This window comes from Malurus melanocephalus, unplaced genomic scaffold (assembly GCF_030028575.1).
Source record: "Malurus melanocephalus ecotype Western Australia unplaced genomic scaffold, MMel_1.1 scaffold_114, whole genome shotgun sequence".
Lineage (NCBI taxonomy): Eukaryota > Metazoa > Chordata > Aves > Passeriformes > Maluridae > Malurus > Malurus melanocephalus.
In genome coordinates this window covers 1439882-1455252 of record NW_026623346.1, presented here as the reverse complement: position 1 = coordinate 1455252, position 15371 = coordinate 1439882, and the positions used below count along the sequence as shown (strand labels likewise).

Below are 15371 nucleotides of genomic sequence, written 5' to 3'. Positions count from 1 at the left end.
TCATTTTTCTCCTTCATTATGCTGCTTGTAAATTCCATCTATAAAAGCACTTCTCTGAAAATGCTTCAGAGTAGAAATATGCACTTGTTCAGTGATGAGGTAAAGAAAGGCTCATCAAATTGCTGATTGAAAAAAATTTTTAGACCCTGACTCAGATGTAGCTGTGCATATGTACGTACATTATTGTCTGACAGTTTTCAGTTCCAGTGTGGAAGGATGTGGTGCATGGAAGAATATTCTGTTTCTGGGTGGAGCTTTGGCTTGCTTAGTCCATGCCTGGGGGACACACTCTACCTGTGCTCATAGCTCTGCCAGGTCAGGGCTGCAAACACAGTTGTCCCATAACCTCTGCACTGACTGAACTCTTGCAGATACAGAGCTTCATTTTCATGTCAGTCCTGGAGACTTCCAAAAGTGAGTTTTTCTGGAGGGATTTAAAGCTGATGATGAATTGGTGGATGCACAGGATTCCTTGCCTTAAGTTAAAAAAAATTGCACAAGGATTGATGGGACAAGAAAAATAAATTCAGGCTTGGGCTCAGTTTTTGTGTTCAATGTTGCTCTGATGAGTGGGATATTGTTCAGTTGGTGCTGTTCAGTAACTGGTTATGACACTGATGTACTTAGGGTCCCCTAAAGAAAAAGAATGCAACCTATTTGTTGAATACATGCCTTGTTTCTTGAGTATCTCCCTGTCTACCAGTCCTGGAGAACGTTCTGCCTCTTGGCTGCCTTTCCCATGAGGCCTGAAGCTGGCTTGGGAAAGGGAATGCAGGATATATCACTGTGGCCCCACACAGTGGCAGCAGAAGCTGAATCTTTCCCTGATGGTTGACAGTCGCAAGAAGTGGGACTTGAATGCATGTTTTTCTTTTGGTAGTACAAGTGTTTCAGTGTCTTCTGAAAGTTTTAAGCTAAGCTGGTTTGGTTTTGGATGTTTTTGTGTGGTTATACTTTGATTTGATTGTGTGGTTATACTATATAAGGGTCAACTAGTGAGATAGTCTTAAGTGTCAATCCCATAAAATGTAGGAATTTTGAAGATAGGTGTCATATTTTCTTGCACCTGTACAACTGGACAGTTATATCCTGATGTCTGTAGCATCTATATATATGTATACATTGTGTTATAGAGTCCACACTGTTTCTCTTTTTAAGCAAAACTTGCTGCTATTTGCTCACTGTTTTAACTCTTCTCTGTTTTTATATAAATGTGCACCTTTTATATGATGTTATGCTTAACACTAAGAGAATTTCCCAAAATTACAGGAATAATGATTAAATTTAAAGGCATTAAGCTAACTAATAATATGGGTCCTCACCTCTAGTGGAGATAAATCCATCACAAATTCCTAAATAAATGCTGCTTTTCTGTGTTTAAAATGAAGCTATGGAAATTAGTTTGCTTATGCCTTGATGGTGAATGTTTACCTAAATTTTAGCTGATTTGTTATATTTAGACATTAAAGCACAAAATGCCAATCTATAAAAATGTTGGTTAGTATAGCAATTTTCATTGCTATACTGTAGTAGTCTAGCAGTCTGCAGCAGAAGGCAAATAGGAAGTGAACAAACCACATTCCTGATTACTTTTTCAGGTAATCTGGATTTGTTCAATTACAGTTTCAAAATTTCTAGCCCTAAATGCCAAGTTTTGTTGCCATCATAGCTGTGGTGTGGGTGGAAAAGCCCAACCAGAAATGAGCAGATCTAACTGTAAGCTACTTTGCATGTTGTCAATTGACTATAAATTGCAGCAATCTTTGACTCAGTGGAACAAGATACATAATTCAGGTAAGAGACTGGCATGTTGCTGTATCTAGCCACAGATCTTCACTGAGTATCAATGTTCTTGTAAATCGCTTCTATCAGCCATTCACTAACAGTGTTTTCATAGCTTTTAAATGAATCCTATTTAATATGATCTCTTATTTTATAAGGTGTAAGAAAAATTGAACATTAACTTCTTTTTTTTTCTTTTTGGATATCATTCAGATATTTTCAGGTATTCGTCACTCTTAAGATAGCACGTCTTTTTTCCCTGGATTTGAAGATTGGTGAGTCTGTAGTCTAACAGGAAAATGTTCCTAACTCTTGCATTTTGCGCTTCTTGCAGGTGTTGAGGCAGCAGGTAACTGTTTTATGTGATGCTGTTATACAGCAAAAGTGTCAGTACTAAGCAACAAATACTGCAAGTATCTTCTTGAGAGGTTGTGTTGGTTTTGGTTTCTTGCTCTGGAGTGATGTGCTATAATTTTTTTTTGGCTATACAGCAGACTTTTCTTTCTCAGTGCTTTTAAATTGTTAGCAGTAGAACATTTATAGGCAATAACCTGTGTAAGTAGAAGTGGAAAAGTTGACTGTCTACTATTTTCATTTTATGAAGAGTGTATATTCACCTGAATTTTTTTGCATGTGTATTGATGTGAAATGGATGTGTGTTCATGCTTTCAACCTACCTACAGAGGTACCTGTTTACGATGCATGCGACTTTCACTCATGCCTAACAGCTGTAAATGACTTCTTCACTCACAGGATTTCTGTTATGAATTCTGTGTGCATTASAAAAAGAGACAACTGCATACAGATGCATTTTCATAGAATATGTTGTGAGAATAGGTCCATACCAACAAAAAAATCTCTGTATGAATATGGCAATTAAGTATGAATGTGGCAGGTATGAAGTCACTGGAAAACATTGCATTACATTATCCCTGTATCCTTGTGAAGGGTTAGGGGGATCCCTTTTACATTATGGATCCATGGCTGGAACATTTGAAGCTTTGCCAGATTTCTGTGAGTATGGAATCCAGAAGTTTTTAGTAACCTCGTTTAATGTTCAGGTGTGGTTTCCATTTTAGAGGATGTAATAGAACCTAAGTGCTTTAGACAGCAATACATAGATGTATAAGTGGATGGTGAGTAAGAGCACTTTTGGATAATTGTCTGTAGGCAAGTATTGCTTCCAGTCTGTAAAGATGGCTGCCAGTGATRCTTTAAAAATCAACTGGTTATTTCAAATGTGTTTTAAGTAGCTATTAGGTAACAGTCACTGCATTCTCAGCACTTAAGCTGATGTTTAGCCGTTTGAATAACGATATTGGGAAGGCACTACAATGGAGCTACTTACAAACCACTGCAAGATTATCTTTGTAATGAATACATATGGGTGATTTGAGTAGTTACACCTGCTGTAATGTTGCTCTAAAGAGAGGCTCTGAGGGTAGGCGACTCTGACTTACTGGTTTCTTGCAGTTCTCCAGCAATTGTGTGCCATCCTTCTTTGTATTACTAGAACATGCATTTTTCCTTTAATAAGTTGTTTAAGTTAATAAGTTGTTTATTTTGTAAGCCTCTAGMAGTATGACTGTTTTTAGTGTTTCATATCTGTGTTTAATCTGCAGGTGGGTGCAGAAGGAGTGTAAGGACCCAATGAGATGTTGTTAGATTTCTTCTTTCTGAATTCTCTAAATTTACAGTAAACCGTGTTGAGTGGATGTAATACTTGACAGACATGAAATTAAGATTGAGATCCATTCTCTCTGCYAGTTTTCCATGCAATTAATATATGGAATGAGATATCAAGTGAATAGAGAGGAAGATAATTTGTCATGAAGGCTTTTTGGTGTGAATAGGGAGTCTTTTGCTGGAATTGTAGACTTAGTTTTTTTCATGGAGGGGAAAGGGGTGGAGAGAATGCCTCAGATGCTGGCCTGCTTTGTTTATTGTCTGTAGACATGTAAGTTCTGGTGGATTTGGAGCAAGCTAGACCTATGTGGAGTTCCTATAGGTAGATTCTCCTAATTTCTAAAGCTGAGGTGAAAGGAGACTGCTTGCTTGTTTTCTTTAGGAAACTTTATACCTTTATTAATATCCACTATGTATTAATTTAGTCAGTGTGACTGACTTGCACTTTCTTGTATTTTCAAAAGGGATGTTACCTGTTCTACCTAATCTTCCAACATGATTCTGAAGTGTCACAAATGTATTAAAAAAATCTCTTCTGGAAGATGGCAGCAAGGCCAAGTGTTGGTAAGACCAGGTGATTTTTTTCTACTGTTCATCATGAGTTGTTTAAAGTGTTATGTAATTATGTATTTCCAGGTTAAATGCAGAACCTGATGGATGGCAGCAGCTACTGTAACCTCATCTGTGCCGAGGCTCAGCACATACAGCTGGCAAGGCCTTTCTGTGCAGATCCCCTGGTCACGTTTCATGTGTACCCAGAAACACCAAACCAGGTCTCTTGCTCTGAAGATTTGTCATTGCTTCCTTTCATGTCTGAGCATCTCATCGCGGAGACCTTCTACGGTGAGCCCTGCCCCTTTCCCTACCAAATGCCCCATTCCAGTTTCCACAGAAATGAGTACTCCTATGGGTCAGCTTTCATCAGGAAGAGGAATGAGAGGGAAAGGCAACGTGTTAAGTGTGTCAATGAAGGCTATGCCAAGCTGAGGCATCACCTGCCGAAGGAATACTTGGAGAAAAGGCTCAGCAAGGTGGAGACCCTCCGTGCTGCTATAAAGTACATTAGGTACCTCCAGTCTGTGCTCTGCACTGATTCTGTGTTGGTAGGAAAAGGTGTCATGGAGCCAAACCAAGCATCTAAAGCCACTAACAAACAAACCTCGGTTTTGAAGACTATCTGAAGTGTTCCAAAGCAAGACAAAGGTATCCTGTCTGGGAATGTAGTAGCCACTGTGTTAATGACGTGTGTGTTCCTGGCACTTCTTAGGATCAGATCGCAGTACACGTCAGTGTCAGCCTACACAAGAGCTTTAATATTGCAGATAGTAACTACACTTAGATACAAAAAAGACAACTGGGAAAATCTCAGCTGAATGACCTAAGTTAATTCATGAAAATCAGAACSCATTTCTAAATTTGTCACCAAGCTAAAAATGTAACACCTATATGTGTGAAGTAACTGTATGTACCGTCACAACCGGCATGCTTTAAAATAAAATCTTGCTACTTAGGAGACTGAGATTCTTCTTTTTTTCTGTAATGTTAGTGGTTTACTCTCACATGCACTTTCTTAAAATATTCACTCTAATTGCCAGTGTTTCTTTTAAAATGCCTTTTAAAGGTTTCAAGGAGTGTTGGTAGATGCCAACAGAAAGGATAATTTCGTTTAAAAGGAAGAAAAATAGAGTAGGGTAGGAGCTCTCTAAACACAGGAAGTGCATAAAATTTTGCAGGTGCTKTTCCATCATTTTCTTTTTTAATTTTAATCACATTAAAAACCTTTGACTTTGCATAATTTCTATTGAAAACTGGATTGTACAGATGTCAGTGGCCTTAAAAATTACTAGGACTGCTTACACAATACACTGTAAGGAGGGCTGGCAAGGTTTTGGCCATGGGCATAAAAAAAGACATTTGGACTTCGATAATTGTTGAGGTCTGGAGTGGTCTTCCCCAGCCTCCCAGTCTGTTCCTCTGTACTGCTGGTGGCTTCAGTTAAGTGTTATAGATTAGAACTGTGTGAAGATGATGAAGAGAGTTTAGCTCATAACTGCTAAGGTGTCCTTAACATTTACTCTATGTAAGGGAATCATTGATACCAAACAATTCTGCTGACAGCATGAGAGTTTGTAGGCTGTCCATGCAGCAGAATATACAAAAAAATGGTTACAGGTTTCCCAAGGGATGTATCCTTGTCCCTAACTGCAGCCATCCCACCCTGTTACATTATGTTTATAGCAGTGAATTGAAATGTGCATACATATGGCAATTAAGTATTCCAAGCACTTCCTCCCTCCCAAAAGAACCCACAAACAAAACTAACTAAACAAAAAATGAACCCACAAATGTAAATTCTTTGTCTTTCTTTTAGGGAGATGACAATTACAGCAGAGAATAACAGGTAGATTTCTGTGTTATGACATTTTTGATAGGCACTGTGTAAGAGAGGAGTAGAATTCATTAATCCTTTCCCCTTAACTGCAAAAGGAGAAAGTTACAAAGTGATTTGGCTTTGGTTTGTTCAATCTTCAACCTTTCTATGCACATTTCAAACCAATTTATTTGTCACACCCTGTGGTGGGTTTTTTTCCCCTCTTAATCTGATCTGTAACTCTGATGCTGCTTTTTGCCCTGCAATCATGGGCAGAAGCCTAGAGGACAGTGAGCTCTCTTAAAATGCCTTCCTTGCCCCGCAGTTCAGTAAGTCCATGGGGAGTTGAAAACATAGCAATTGTGTGGCAGTCAAATGGTCGTCTCTGAAGTTATGTTCCACTGGATTTTAACCAGAAAGGTCAGGATGACCAATCCTGGGAGTACCAATTGTAGCAACCTCCATAGCAACTGGGAAACACTGGCAGCAAAAGGCTTCCTGTGTCCAACAGGCAAAAGGGTGAGATTTCTGCATTCAGACTAAATCCACGTGGACCAGATACGCTGTTACCAATAGCTGGTGAGTCTGAAGTACTTCTATGTCAAATTTCTTGGAATTACCCAGAAAAAACAGCATAATTGCCTATGTCAGTGTACTGTTTTGTGAAGAAATAGGGACCCTACTCTCAGCTGAATGGTGTTAAATTGGGCTTTAATGTGGAAGTGATAGATGCCTTTCTTTGAAAAATATTAGATTCCATTTTGTTTTGGTTTATAACAGGAGAGTTTGTTCAGTTGTGAAACAAGTGGATATATTGTGTTGATTTGGTGACTTAAAGATGGATTTTGTAGCAGTTAATCCACTCTTCTTGCTGGATTTGCTGTGCTAGTTTTCTGAAATTATGTATATCTGGGAGTTCATAAAAAAGACTTTCAGATCATATTTCTTAGATAAGAGACAAAATATAATCTAAACATAAGTGCTTAAACTTCATTTTGTAAAATAAATTAAGCACTTAAAATTTAGATGTGGTTGAATTTCTATGCAAATTTCATCTTAAATGTTTCTAAGCAATATTTAAAAAGAAAAAAATTAATGGAAGCTTGTCTTCTACATCTTTTGAAATTACCAGAGATAGCATCACATCATCGATCTTACTGTGACAGCCTTTGAATAGTTATCACTTGTCACATCTGAGCATCTCATTCTTTCTCTTTGCAAGCTATAATCCTACTGTTAATAAAACATGATAGGACAGCTGAAAAATCAAAATATTTCCTCTTAATACATCACTATAAATAAATAACAGGAAAATGTAATCTACCATTGCATTCAAAACCTGTCACGTTTACTCAGCTTGTCAACTTCAGCCATAATTTCTGTCTCGGCTTGTAAAACGGGGAAGGTTTGGCTGGGTCTATGTACAAGAAAGCTTTAAAGGAGAGTTAGGTATAAGAAAAGAGAGTTGCGTGGTACAGAGGGACAAATGTTGGAGGGAGGCGAAAGTGATTCTTCTCTGGGGGGATTTGCACAGCAAATTTGTACAGTATTTGTAGTTTCCTTGGGTGTATCTGCCCCTTCACCAGGTTAGGATTTGGGTGAGTGAAGATCACTGAAATCAGTGATATGAGTTTATCTGGCCAAATGCCAGTCTGAGTATTTTTGATTCAGTGTTTTCAAACAAAAACAAACAATTAATCAAAATCACTTTTTCTTGAGGTACACTGGACAGCATTTGCTTGTGTTAGAAATGTCAATATGTTGTCTCTTCCAGCAGATCACAGCTGAATCCTTCAGGTAGCAGCTTTTCCAATAATGGCTTGTTTGGAAAGGTCCCTGCCCAGGAGTTACAGGTATTGCAGTGTGAGGCCAGCTCTGGACAAGTTCTCATGTTCCAGTGTCATATGTACAGTTAACCCCTGCTGCAGAAGCTCTTTTGTAATGTATCCTGCCTGGATCGCTGAGCCCCTCAGCCCCCCGAGGTAAAATCAAGTTCCTGTTTGAGTCCGTGATTTGGTTTTTTCCATGATATCTAGCAGGATAAACCAGGCTGATGTTTCAGATTAATAAATTAGGAGCTGGTACATMATTTGAGCTTTGCCACCCCTGCTCTGGCAGTTTTTTAAATGCATTAACTGAAGTAATTTGCTGCCTTAGAGATTATGAAGGGCAAAGCCTGAGTAAGCCTCCTATCAAAGCAACATTCCTTTAACATTATTTAGATAAATAAAAGCATCTTGCATTAGCAGCCATCTTCTGTGAAATGTTTGTAATGCTTTGTGACAGGGGATGATTTTCCCGGTTTTGAACTAGAACCTGTCATCAGCCAGCAGCTTTGTTGTTTACTTCTCTGCTTTGCTGTTCCCTGAACACTTGAGGGTAAACCATCAGCTCCAGTAGTCTGGAGTGCCCCTATGTTGTGTTCTGTGCTGGAGATGGATCCTTTCTCCTGAACTGAAGGGTTGCATTATCCTGCCAGGTAAACAGCAAAGGGCCTGGTGCAGRTAACGCTGGCCCAGGATTCCAGTTCCACACCCCTGGCTCACCTCCTGTAAACCCCAAACCAAAGAAATCTGAGTAAAAGCAGGCACAAATGTTTTCCCAAGATCAAAAAATTATCCCAGCACATTTTCTCTTTCTTCCCACATGATTTGTTTGGCCTGTGGGAGTGCTACAAAATGAGGTGGAGTGTTCCAGTTCTTAAATCTTACAAGATTATTTTTTTCATGATCTACAGAATCTTTCTTTCAGGGCTGACCCATTTTCTTTCCTTCGAGGTGCCCATGGATTAGCCACTCCCTCGCCTGCCCTGGCCTGGCACAGAAGAGACTGGAGGGATCAGGGGGCATTGACAGCAACGTGCCTGTGCTGGTGAGAAGGGAACAAGATAGATTTTATTACTGTGGTACAGTAAAAGAGGAGATAAAAGTGAGTGATGGTTGCTGTGTGGTAGCTGGGGGTATATGCAATAGGGAGTAGTCCTCACATACCACCTGAGTTCAGTGTAGCAGTTTTTGGTTCAGCTGATGAGATTAGAGAACAGATCCCAGGACTGCTGGTGCTTGAGCAGCCCTGTGCTTGTGCTGGCACTGAAAACTGAGCGAGACTCAGCCAGCCAGAGTGCTGCTGCCAGCAGTGTAGGTGCTGCTGTTGTGTGTAGACACAGAACCATCAATAGCTCAGGAAAAGGGCTTGTGTTTTATGTACACACGTCCAGCTTGAGTTGGCTGCAGACCAATGGCTCAGGGTCTTTCCAGAAATGCCAGTGAAAGCTTTAATTCATTGGTTTGTTAGCACTTCAAACTTAACACAAAAGAAGAGCCTATTCTTTCTCAAGAACAGGGAAGTACCTCGCCTCATTGTTGATGGAAAGCCTCTTGACAGGCCTTAATATAAAAGAAAATAAAAGTTCCCAACAACCCCCCCCAAGAAGCAAAACTAGTGTTGTATGTAATGAGGAAGGACTTGGCCATGACTGAAGAGCAGGTCTGAATGGCCTCAGTGTCCCTTGTTCCTTGGCACACACAGCGTGGTTTGTGAAATCCAGTCATACTTGTCTACAGTTTTTTCTCAGGGAAAGAAAACACAGATCCTAGTGGCAGTGAATCTCAACATAAGCTTCACTCATCCTGCTTTCTGGTGAGTCTCACAGAGGCTTTTCTGGGCTATCTCAATGCTGAACTAACACCACACGCTATTTAGCTGCTGTTCAGGCTTGTTTTAGCCTGGTCATATAGGCACAGGATGGTGTCCTAGTGAAAGTTCCATTACCTGGCACATTATGGACTGTCTTTCAGCAGAATTATTATTTTGTTCCTGGTATCAGAGTGAAAGAGGCATGTTCCTGGTAGAGTTGGCCAAACCACTTGTGTCACATGGAAGGCAACCAGTGCGTGTGCAAAAAACAGCAAAAGATGACATCCTGGAATATGTAAGCGGGATGAAGCACTCCTTACTCCCTGGAGACAGAGTGCTGGCACCCTGGGAGCCAGATGGGGCCAGGTATGGCCCAGGAACTGTCCTCACAGGCATTGAGAYGAGACCCCTTACGAGGTAAGAAAGGTGCTGCCCTCTTCTTCCTCATGTTCCTTTGGCTGTCAGGATAAGTGAGGCTGTCCAGACAAACTCCWGCTGCTGCCAGAGAAATAACTGCACAGACTGCAGCTTAGTGTTGCTCCAAGCTTGCAGGAGCTGAGGATACTGCTAATGGATGTCACCAGTCAGACCCTAATGAAGTTGTGACCCATCAAAATGTCATMATCTGTGTCCGTAGCTAGGATCAGGCTCTATCTGCCATGTGCAGGACCGTGGCCTTTTCATGACAGATACAAGTGAGACAACTTTCAGAAAGCATTCATCTGAGCTTTAATGCTCACATTTGTACCAAATGGTGTAACTGGGGGTGATTTTATCACCCAGACTTAGGAAATTTCAACAGCTCATTCATTTTTCCCATGTCTGACAGTCAAGCTCTACTGACTTACCAAAACGCTATTCTCAGAGCAGTACTGCTAACTTTGGCAGCACCAACAAAAATAACCCTGTCAACATTTTCTTGTTCATCTGATGACAAACTGGGAGGAAGGATGCTGCCAGGAAGGATAGTGCCCAGGCTGCCGACTCATCCTCTGTGTCATTGTGGGGTTAGAGAGGGGCAAGAGTTGATTCTGCTGCATGACAGGAGTTGAAAGTGCATAAAGCTGCAAAGCCTGATCTGTCTATGTGCACTGCCCAGGCAAGCCAGCTGCTTATGGCTGCTTACTTTTTCTCTTAATAGACTCAGGAGATGAAGAAATTATGGTCCAGTTCTGGAATGACAAGCAAGTGAAAGTGCCCCGTGGTGTGGCTCTGTGGATCCCTCCTAGCCTGTGGGAGAGGATTGTGGAGATGATCCACATGCTCTTCACCAGCAGGGTGAAGCCCAGACCAAGTCAGGCCACCAACTCCTCTATTTTTCCTGGCAGTCCTAAGCCAGCCCTGATTCCTGTTTGTGTTGCACAGAGCCTTGCCAAGCACTGCTTGCTCTGCTCTCCCTGCTGGCCACATCTCCACCACCACTGTGATGGTGCTATSTGCTGCTTATCAGCCTGTGTAAGGTGCTTCTGCTGCTGCCAACCCTGTGGTGGTGCCTGGTGGCCTTTTCCCTCCAGGTCTTTGGTCTTTCAGGACAAATCTGAAAAGGCAAGAGTCCAGCAGTGAGCCCTCTCCATGCCTTCTAGAACTGAAAGACACAAACCAAGGAGAAACTGCAGCTGTGGCTTCTCCCTCTTCTGATTCAGAGTGGGACCCGAAGCCATCCCCCGCCAAGAATACTCTGGGGGACAGTGCTGTTAACACAGGCCCCAGCTGTCTTGAAAAGCCCAACCTAAAGGATTCTGCAAGACCTGAGGGGAAGTACTGGAAAAGAAGCTGCCACAAGTCCCATTCCAGTAATTCAGGTACCTTTTAACAACCCCGCGCGGAAGCAGCTGGCAGAGGGAACAAAACTAAAAGTCTTCTGGGCAGGGCAGTCACTTTTCCTTCAGGTTATTGGTGTCAATACTGTAAATTTGCATATCAGACTGCTACAATTCTTCCCCCTCCCCACTGTTCCTGCTACCTCATCTGGCTGTTCTTTTGGCAACTCATCTCATGGAAAACTATCAGAACAATTAATTTCATTTGGAAGCACAGATAATCCTCTCTGTTTCCTGTCATTTTCCTATGCCTTTTATGATGCTAACATCTTCATTAGCTTGCATAGCTCCTCCAGACAGAATACCCTGAAAGAATTGCTCTCGAGCTTAAAGTGCACTTGTCCTCTCTTCTGAAATAAATGTTTCTCCATTTCAGTTTTGGTTTCACTCTTAGATACAATTTTACTTCTTCCCAGAACCTGGAAGTTGTAGCAGCACATCTACCAAGGGTCAGCTGGAATCCAAAGCCATCTCCACTGGGGACACATCCAGCGTGGTCCTATCTAATCAGAGCACAATGTTTAAAACCATCAAGCAGCCTCCCAGAGGGCAACTCACAGTGAATGAAATCCTAAGAGACCAAGATTTCAAGCCATCATTGAGGGTAAGATAATCTGTATTAATGTTGTAGCTGTGTAAGCAGGAGGTTTGTTTCTAATGATCTGAACCCTGGCAAGAAAAACACCTTGTTTCTAACTTCCCTGCTTCATAAGGCCATCCATCATTTTTGTGATAGGTAGGAGAGTTCTCCACTAATCAAACCAAAACAAAAATCCCCAAGCCCCAAGCAAGGGCTGAAGCTTTTGTTAAAAAGGAAACAATTGTCAGTAGGCTTGTGAGCATTCAGTAATGCAGATTTAAATTGAGAAACCTGCCAAATGCCCATTGATATTGACCCAATGAAGTCCTGTGTTGAACCCATGGAAAGGTGCTGAACTCTGCAAGTCAGATTCTGACAGTCACAATCGCTGTCTCTGAGAGATAAAAGCAGACTCTTTAGTAAACAGTCTTTGCTGAGTTTCTTCTTTTACTCCCTCATTAGAAGCAACCACTTTAAACAGCAGATCCCTACTGTGAAGCTGGTGGATACAGAGTAAGCAGACCGTGTCACAGCCAGGAACACCAYCACCACCCTGGCTTTTAGGCCTGGTTTCCCTTGTGCTTTAGAAAAAACTTGAAAAAAACCAATCAGAACATGAATGCTAAAAAAAGCAAGCACAGAAATGAGGAAGAAAAAAAAACTTACAGAAAGAAGGGGCTGATGAAAGAGAATGTCAGGATCAACAGAAACAGTGCTCTGTGCAAGAGCAGCAGGGAAACAATAAATAAATTATATACATGAAGTTAATATTAGCTCCTCTGCACTTCTGCACAGTAGCTCTTGCTACTGTGAGCCAAGTGCAAAGTAAAACTTGACATGTTCTAAACTTGCATGTTTAGAGATGAATCCATTAATAACAGGCCTTGATGAACAGAATCTACTGGAATATATCTTGTATTCTCACAATTGYACTCATGCATTTTAAGCAGATGCCTACAAACTTATCAACTGTATGGTTCCTAGTTTCTATTTCTGTTCTACTTCATTGTTTAAATAATCATAGTTACATAACTACACACCTTTGTAATTGATTTCCTAGGATTTTTCAGGCCAGTATGGAGCTCCAGGCAGGCAAGCTCTATGTTGGCAGTGTCAGAGCTGTGCACTGAACTGACATGAGTTGCCTTTTGGTAAAACTAATAAAAGAACAGAATTATTTCATTCCAGCCCCAAAGSAGCAGCATGAATCACAGTAGTGGATGCAATGTGGTAATACAGGGTATAATGACATACTTTTGTTCCTGTAAAAGAGCCCTTGGTGATTTTAAACCGAGAAGATACATTGCTACTTTGAGATAGCTGAAGCAATTTTATCATACGATACAGGCTGCATCAGAAGTGGCTTGCAGCAAACAAATGCAGTTAGGGGACAGGCTTCCCAGAGGTGCTCTCTGGGGGGCCGATGTCCTCTCATTGCAGTCAACAAAATCCTCCTAACTTCTGAAGTAGAAAAGTATTTAATCAAAGCCTAACAGCTTCTGAAAATCCTTTGGTCTTACTGTCCAGTTGTGTGTTTCAGCAGTAAAGTTTGTACTGGTACAGAAAATAGACCATTGTTAAAGCTATGTGAGACAGAGGTACAGCCAGGAAAGCAGCAGTTAACAAAGACACTGATGCTTTTTTCAGACTAGACTTCTGAAGGATTTGTTTTCTGTCCTCCAGGAAGAAGGCTTTGCAGCATCAGAAAAACAAAGAYACAAAGCGGTATCAGATGATAAATGTAAAGCGACTTGTGTTGGAGAGGACAAACCTGATGTTATAAATTCTGTCAGAGCTCCCTTGCAACAAAGCAGAGAGAGACATGATCAACCAGAATTCAGTACATCAACAACTGATCAAGTTCAGGGGCTGAAATTTCAGGTAAACTGCTTCTACTATATCTGAGTTATATTTATTAGGCAAATGAAGTTCTGATTTAGGCACTGTCTCAGTAGAATATCTTTATGGATGACTATATAATTTTAATGACTGAGAAACTCAATTTTCACTCACATCAAACTTGAGCATCCTCATTCTCTACTGYGGGGTGTTACATTAAATTCCTAACTATTTGGACTTGAGTTTACAATTCTGGAGAGATCAGATAAACTAGTATGAGCACTAAAAGCCTGAACAGATGTACAGTAAGAGCCCAATAAACCTTCAATTTGTCTACTACAGTTCTCTGGAGTGAGCCAGAGAAATTCAGCAAAGCAATTTCTGTTTGTAGAAAGCCAGAAGGAATGGRGAAACAATACAAGCTGACAGCTGAAAATATTTTTTTCAGGATTAAAGCAGAAGAGAAAGTAGCCAGAGGCAAAAGGACCTGCTACTGTGGATACAAACAACACAATGATTAGCATTCAAGCTGCTGATCTTTATATTCTGATGAAAATTAACTGAAACCTTAATAACATCAGCTACAAAAAGATGACAGATCTATATAGATCACATCACTAATTCTAAAAACGGAATTTGGTCCTTTGAGAATATTAAGYATCCAGGGAGTTTTGTTTGTGGGACTGCTTGTGTTTAAAGCATATGAACTTGGCCATGAGCTGCAGTGTGCAGTTGCTCAGCAGTCAATAGGACAATTCAGGGTACCCCACAGCCCTCAGAAAAGGGGTTAGCCTGGTCTGCAAAGCGACAGGACTTGAATCAATAGTTTACGTGCCTATACTTAACACCCTACATACACTCCAGCACGTTCTGAGCTAGGGTTCAAGGGAGTGAATTTCAGTCGCATTTAATTTCTTTACCAGACTTATAAAAGTACAAGTAGGCTTGTAAGCTAGCTGCTCCAAAATCAGTGCCAGCCTAGAGATGCTAATGTGCACACATATTCATAACACATGGATCATRCTCTCTATGGTCAACACTGACTTGAGGGTTCTGTCTGAGGATAATACAAAAGAAGCTCTCGCCACAAAGGCTTGATCATGTATTTTATTCCACTGATTGTATCTTTAATTGTTTAGAGCAGAAGAATCTGGAATTACACAGTCACATAATTGGATTTAAAAGGCACACAATGTACAGATATTTAYAAAAATCAGTGTACAAAGTGGGCTGCACATAATTGCATTAAGTAGAAAAAAAATTTACAGGCCATAAAAATGGAGTCCCAAAGAGGAAGTTACTATTAAAGTGCTAACTAGAGTAGGATATTTATAGCTCATTACAAGCATTAAAAAGAGCCTAATCCTTTATTCCTGCTATAGCCAGGAAACAACAAATATTACAGGACAAAAGTTAAATCAATACTTTGTCCTGCATTGACATCTACTACATGGGTTTGTTGCACCCTGTCCTCTGAGATTGCTGTGATAGAATAGACTCCAGGAGAAACTTCAATGTAGAAGTCTTGGGAAAGTCTTCTGGGCTTTGAGAGATAAAAAAAAAAAAAAAAAAAAGAAATGGAATGTATTCTATGGTTTGATGGGTTTTACAGTCTCCATTTAACTCTGCCACTTCCAGTGGGTTGGCAGAGCCAAGC

At 40.7% G+C, this 15371-nt stretch overlaps 3 protein-coding genes across 3 annotated transcripts in view; 2 read left to right on the top strand and 1 right to left on the bottom strand.

Annotated features, from left to right (window-relative positions):
- Positions 1–57: 57 nt before the first annotated feature.
- Positions 58–4973, top strand: ASCL3 (achaete-scute family bHLH transcription factor 3). Its single transcript, XM_057369712.1, has 2 exons — positions 58–2057; positions 4105–4973. Exon 2 carries the CDS (start codon positions 4110–4112, stop codon positions 4647–4649), a length of 540 nt encoding a protein of 179 aa, XP_057225695.1. The 5' UTR covers positions 58–2057; positions 4105–4109; the 3' UTR covers positions 4650–4973.
- A 33-nt stretch (positions 4974–5006) lies between these two features.
- Positions 5007–15371, top strand: part of CUNH11orf16 (chromosome unknown C11orf16 homolog) — a 14474-nt gene continuing 4109 nt past the window's right edge. Inside the window, 8 exon segments of the mRNA XM_057369714.1 lie at positions 5007–7821; positions 8617–8767; positions 9666–9874; positions 9876–9901; positions 10626–11023; positions 11025–11277; positions 11712–11899; positions 13559–13756. Of these exon segments, the coding sequence (XP_057225697.1) occupies positions 7655–7821; positions 8617–8767; positions 9666–9874; positions 9876–9901; positions 10626–11023; positions 11025–11277; positions 11712–11899; positions 13559–13756 (1590 nt within the window). The 5' untranslated portion in view covers positions 5007–7654.
- Positions 14787–15371, bottom strand: part of AKIP1 (A-kinase interacting protein 1) — a 5210-nt gene continuing 4625 nt past the window's right edge. Inside the window, exon 5 of the mRNA XM_057369713.1 lies at positions 14787–15257. Within this exon, the coding sequence (XP_057225696.1) occupies positions 15114–15257 (144 nt within the window). The 3' untranslated portion in view covers positions 14787–15113. The remainder of the gene's footprint in view (positions 15258–15371) is intronic.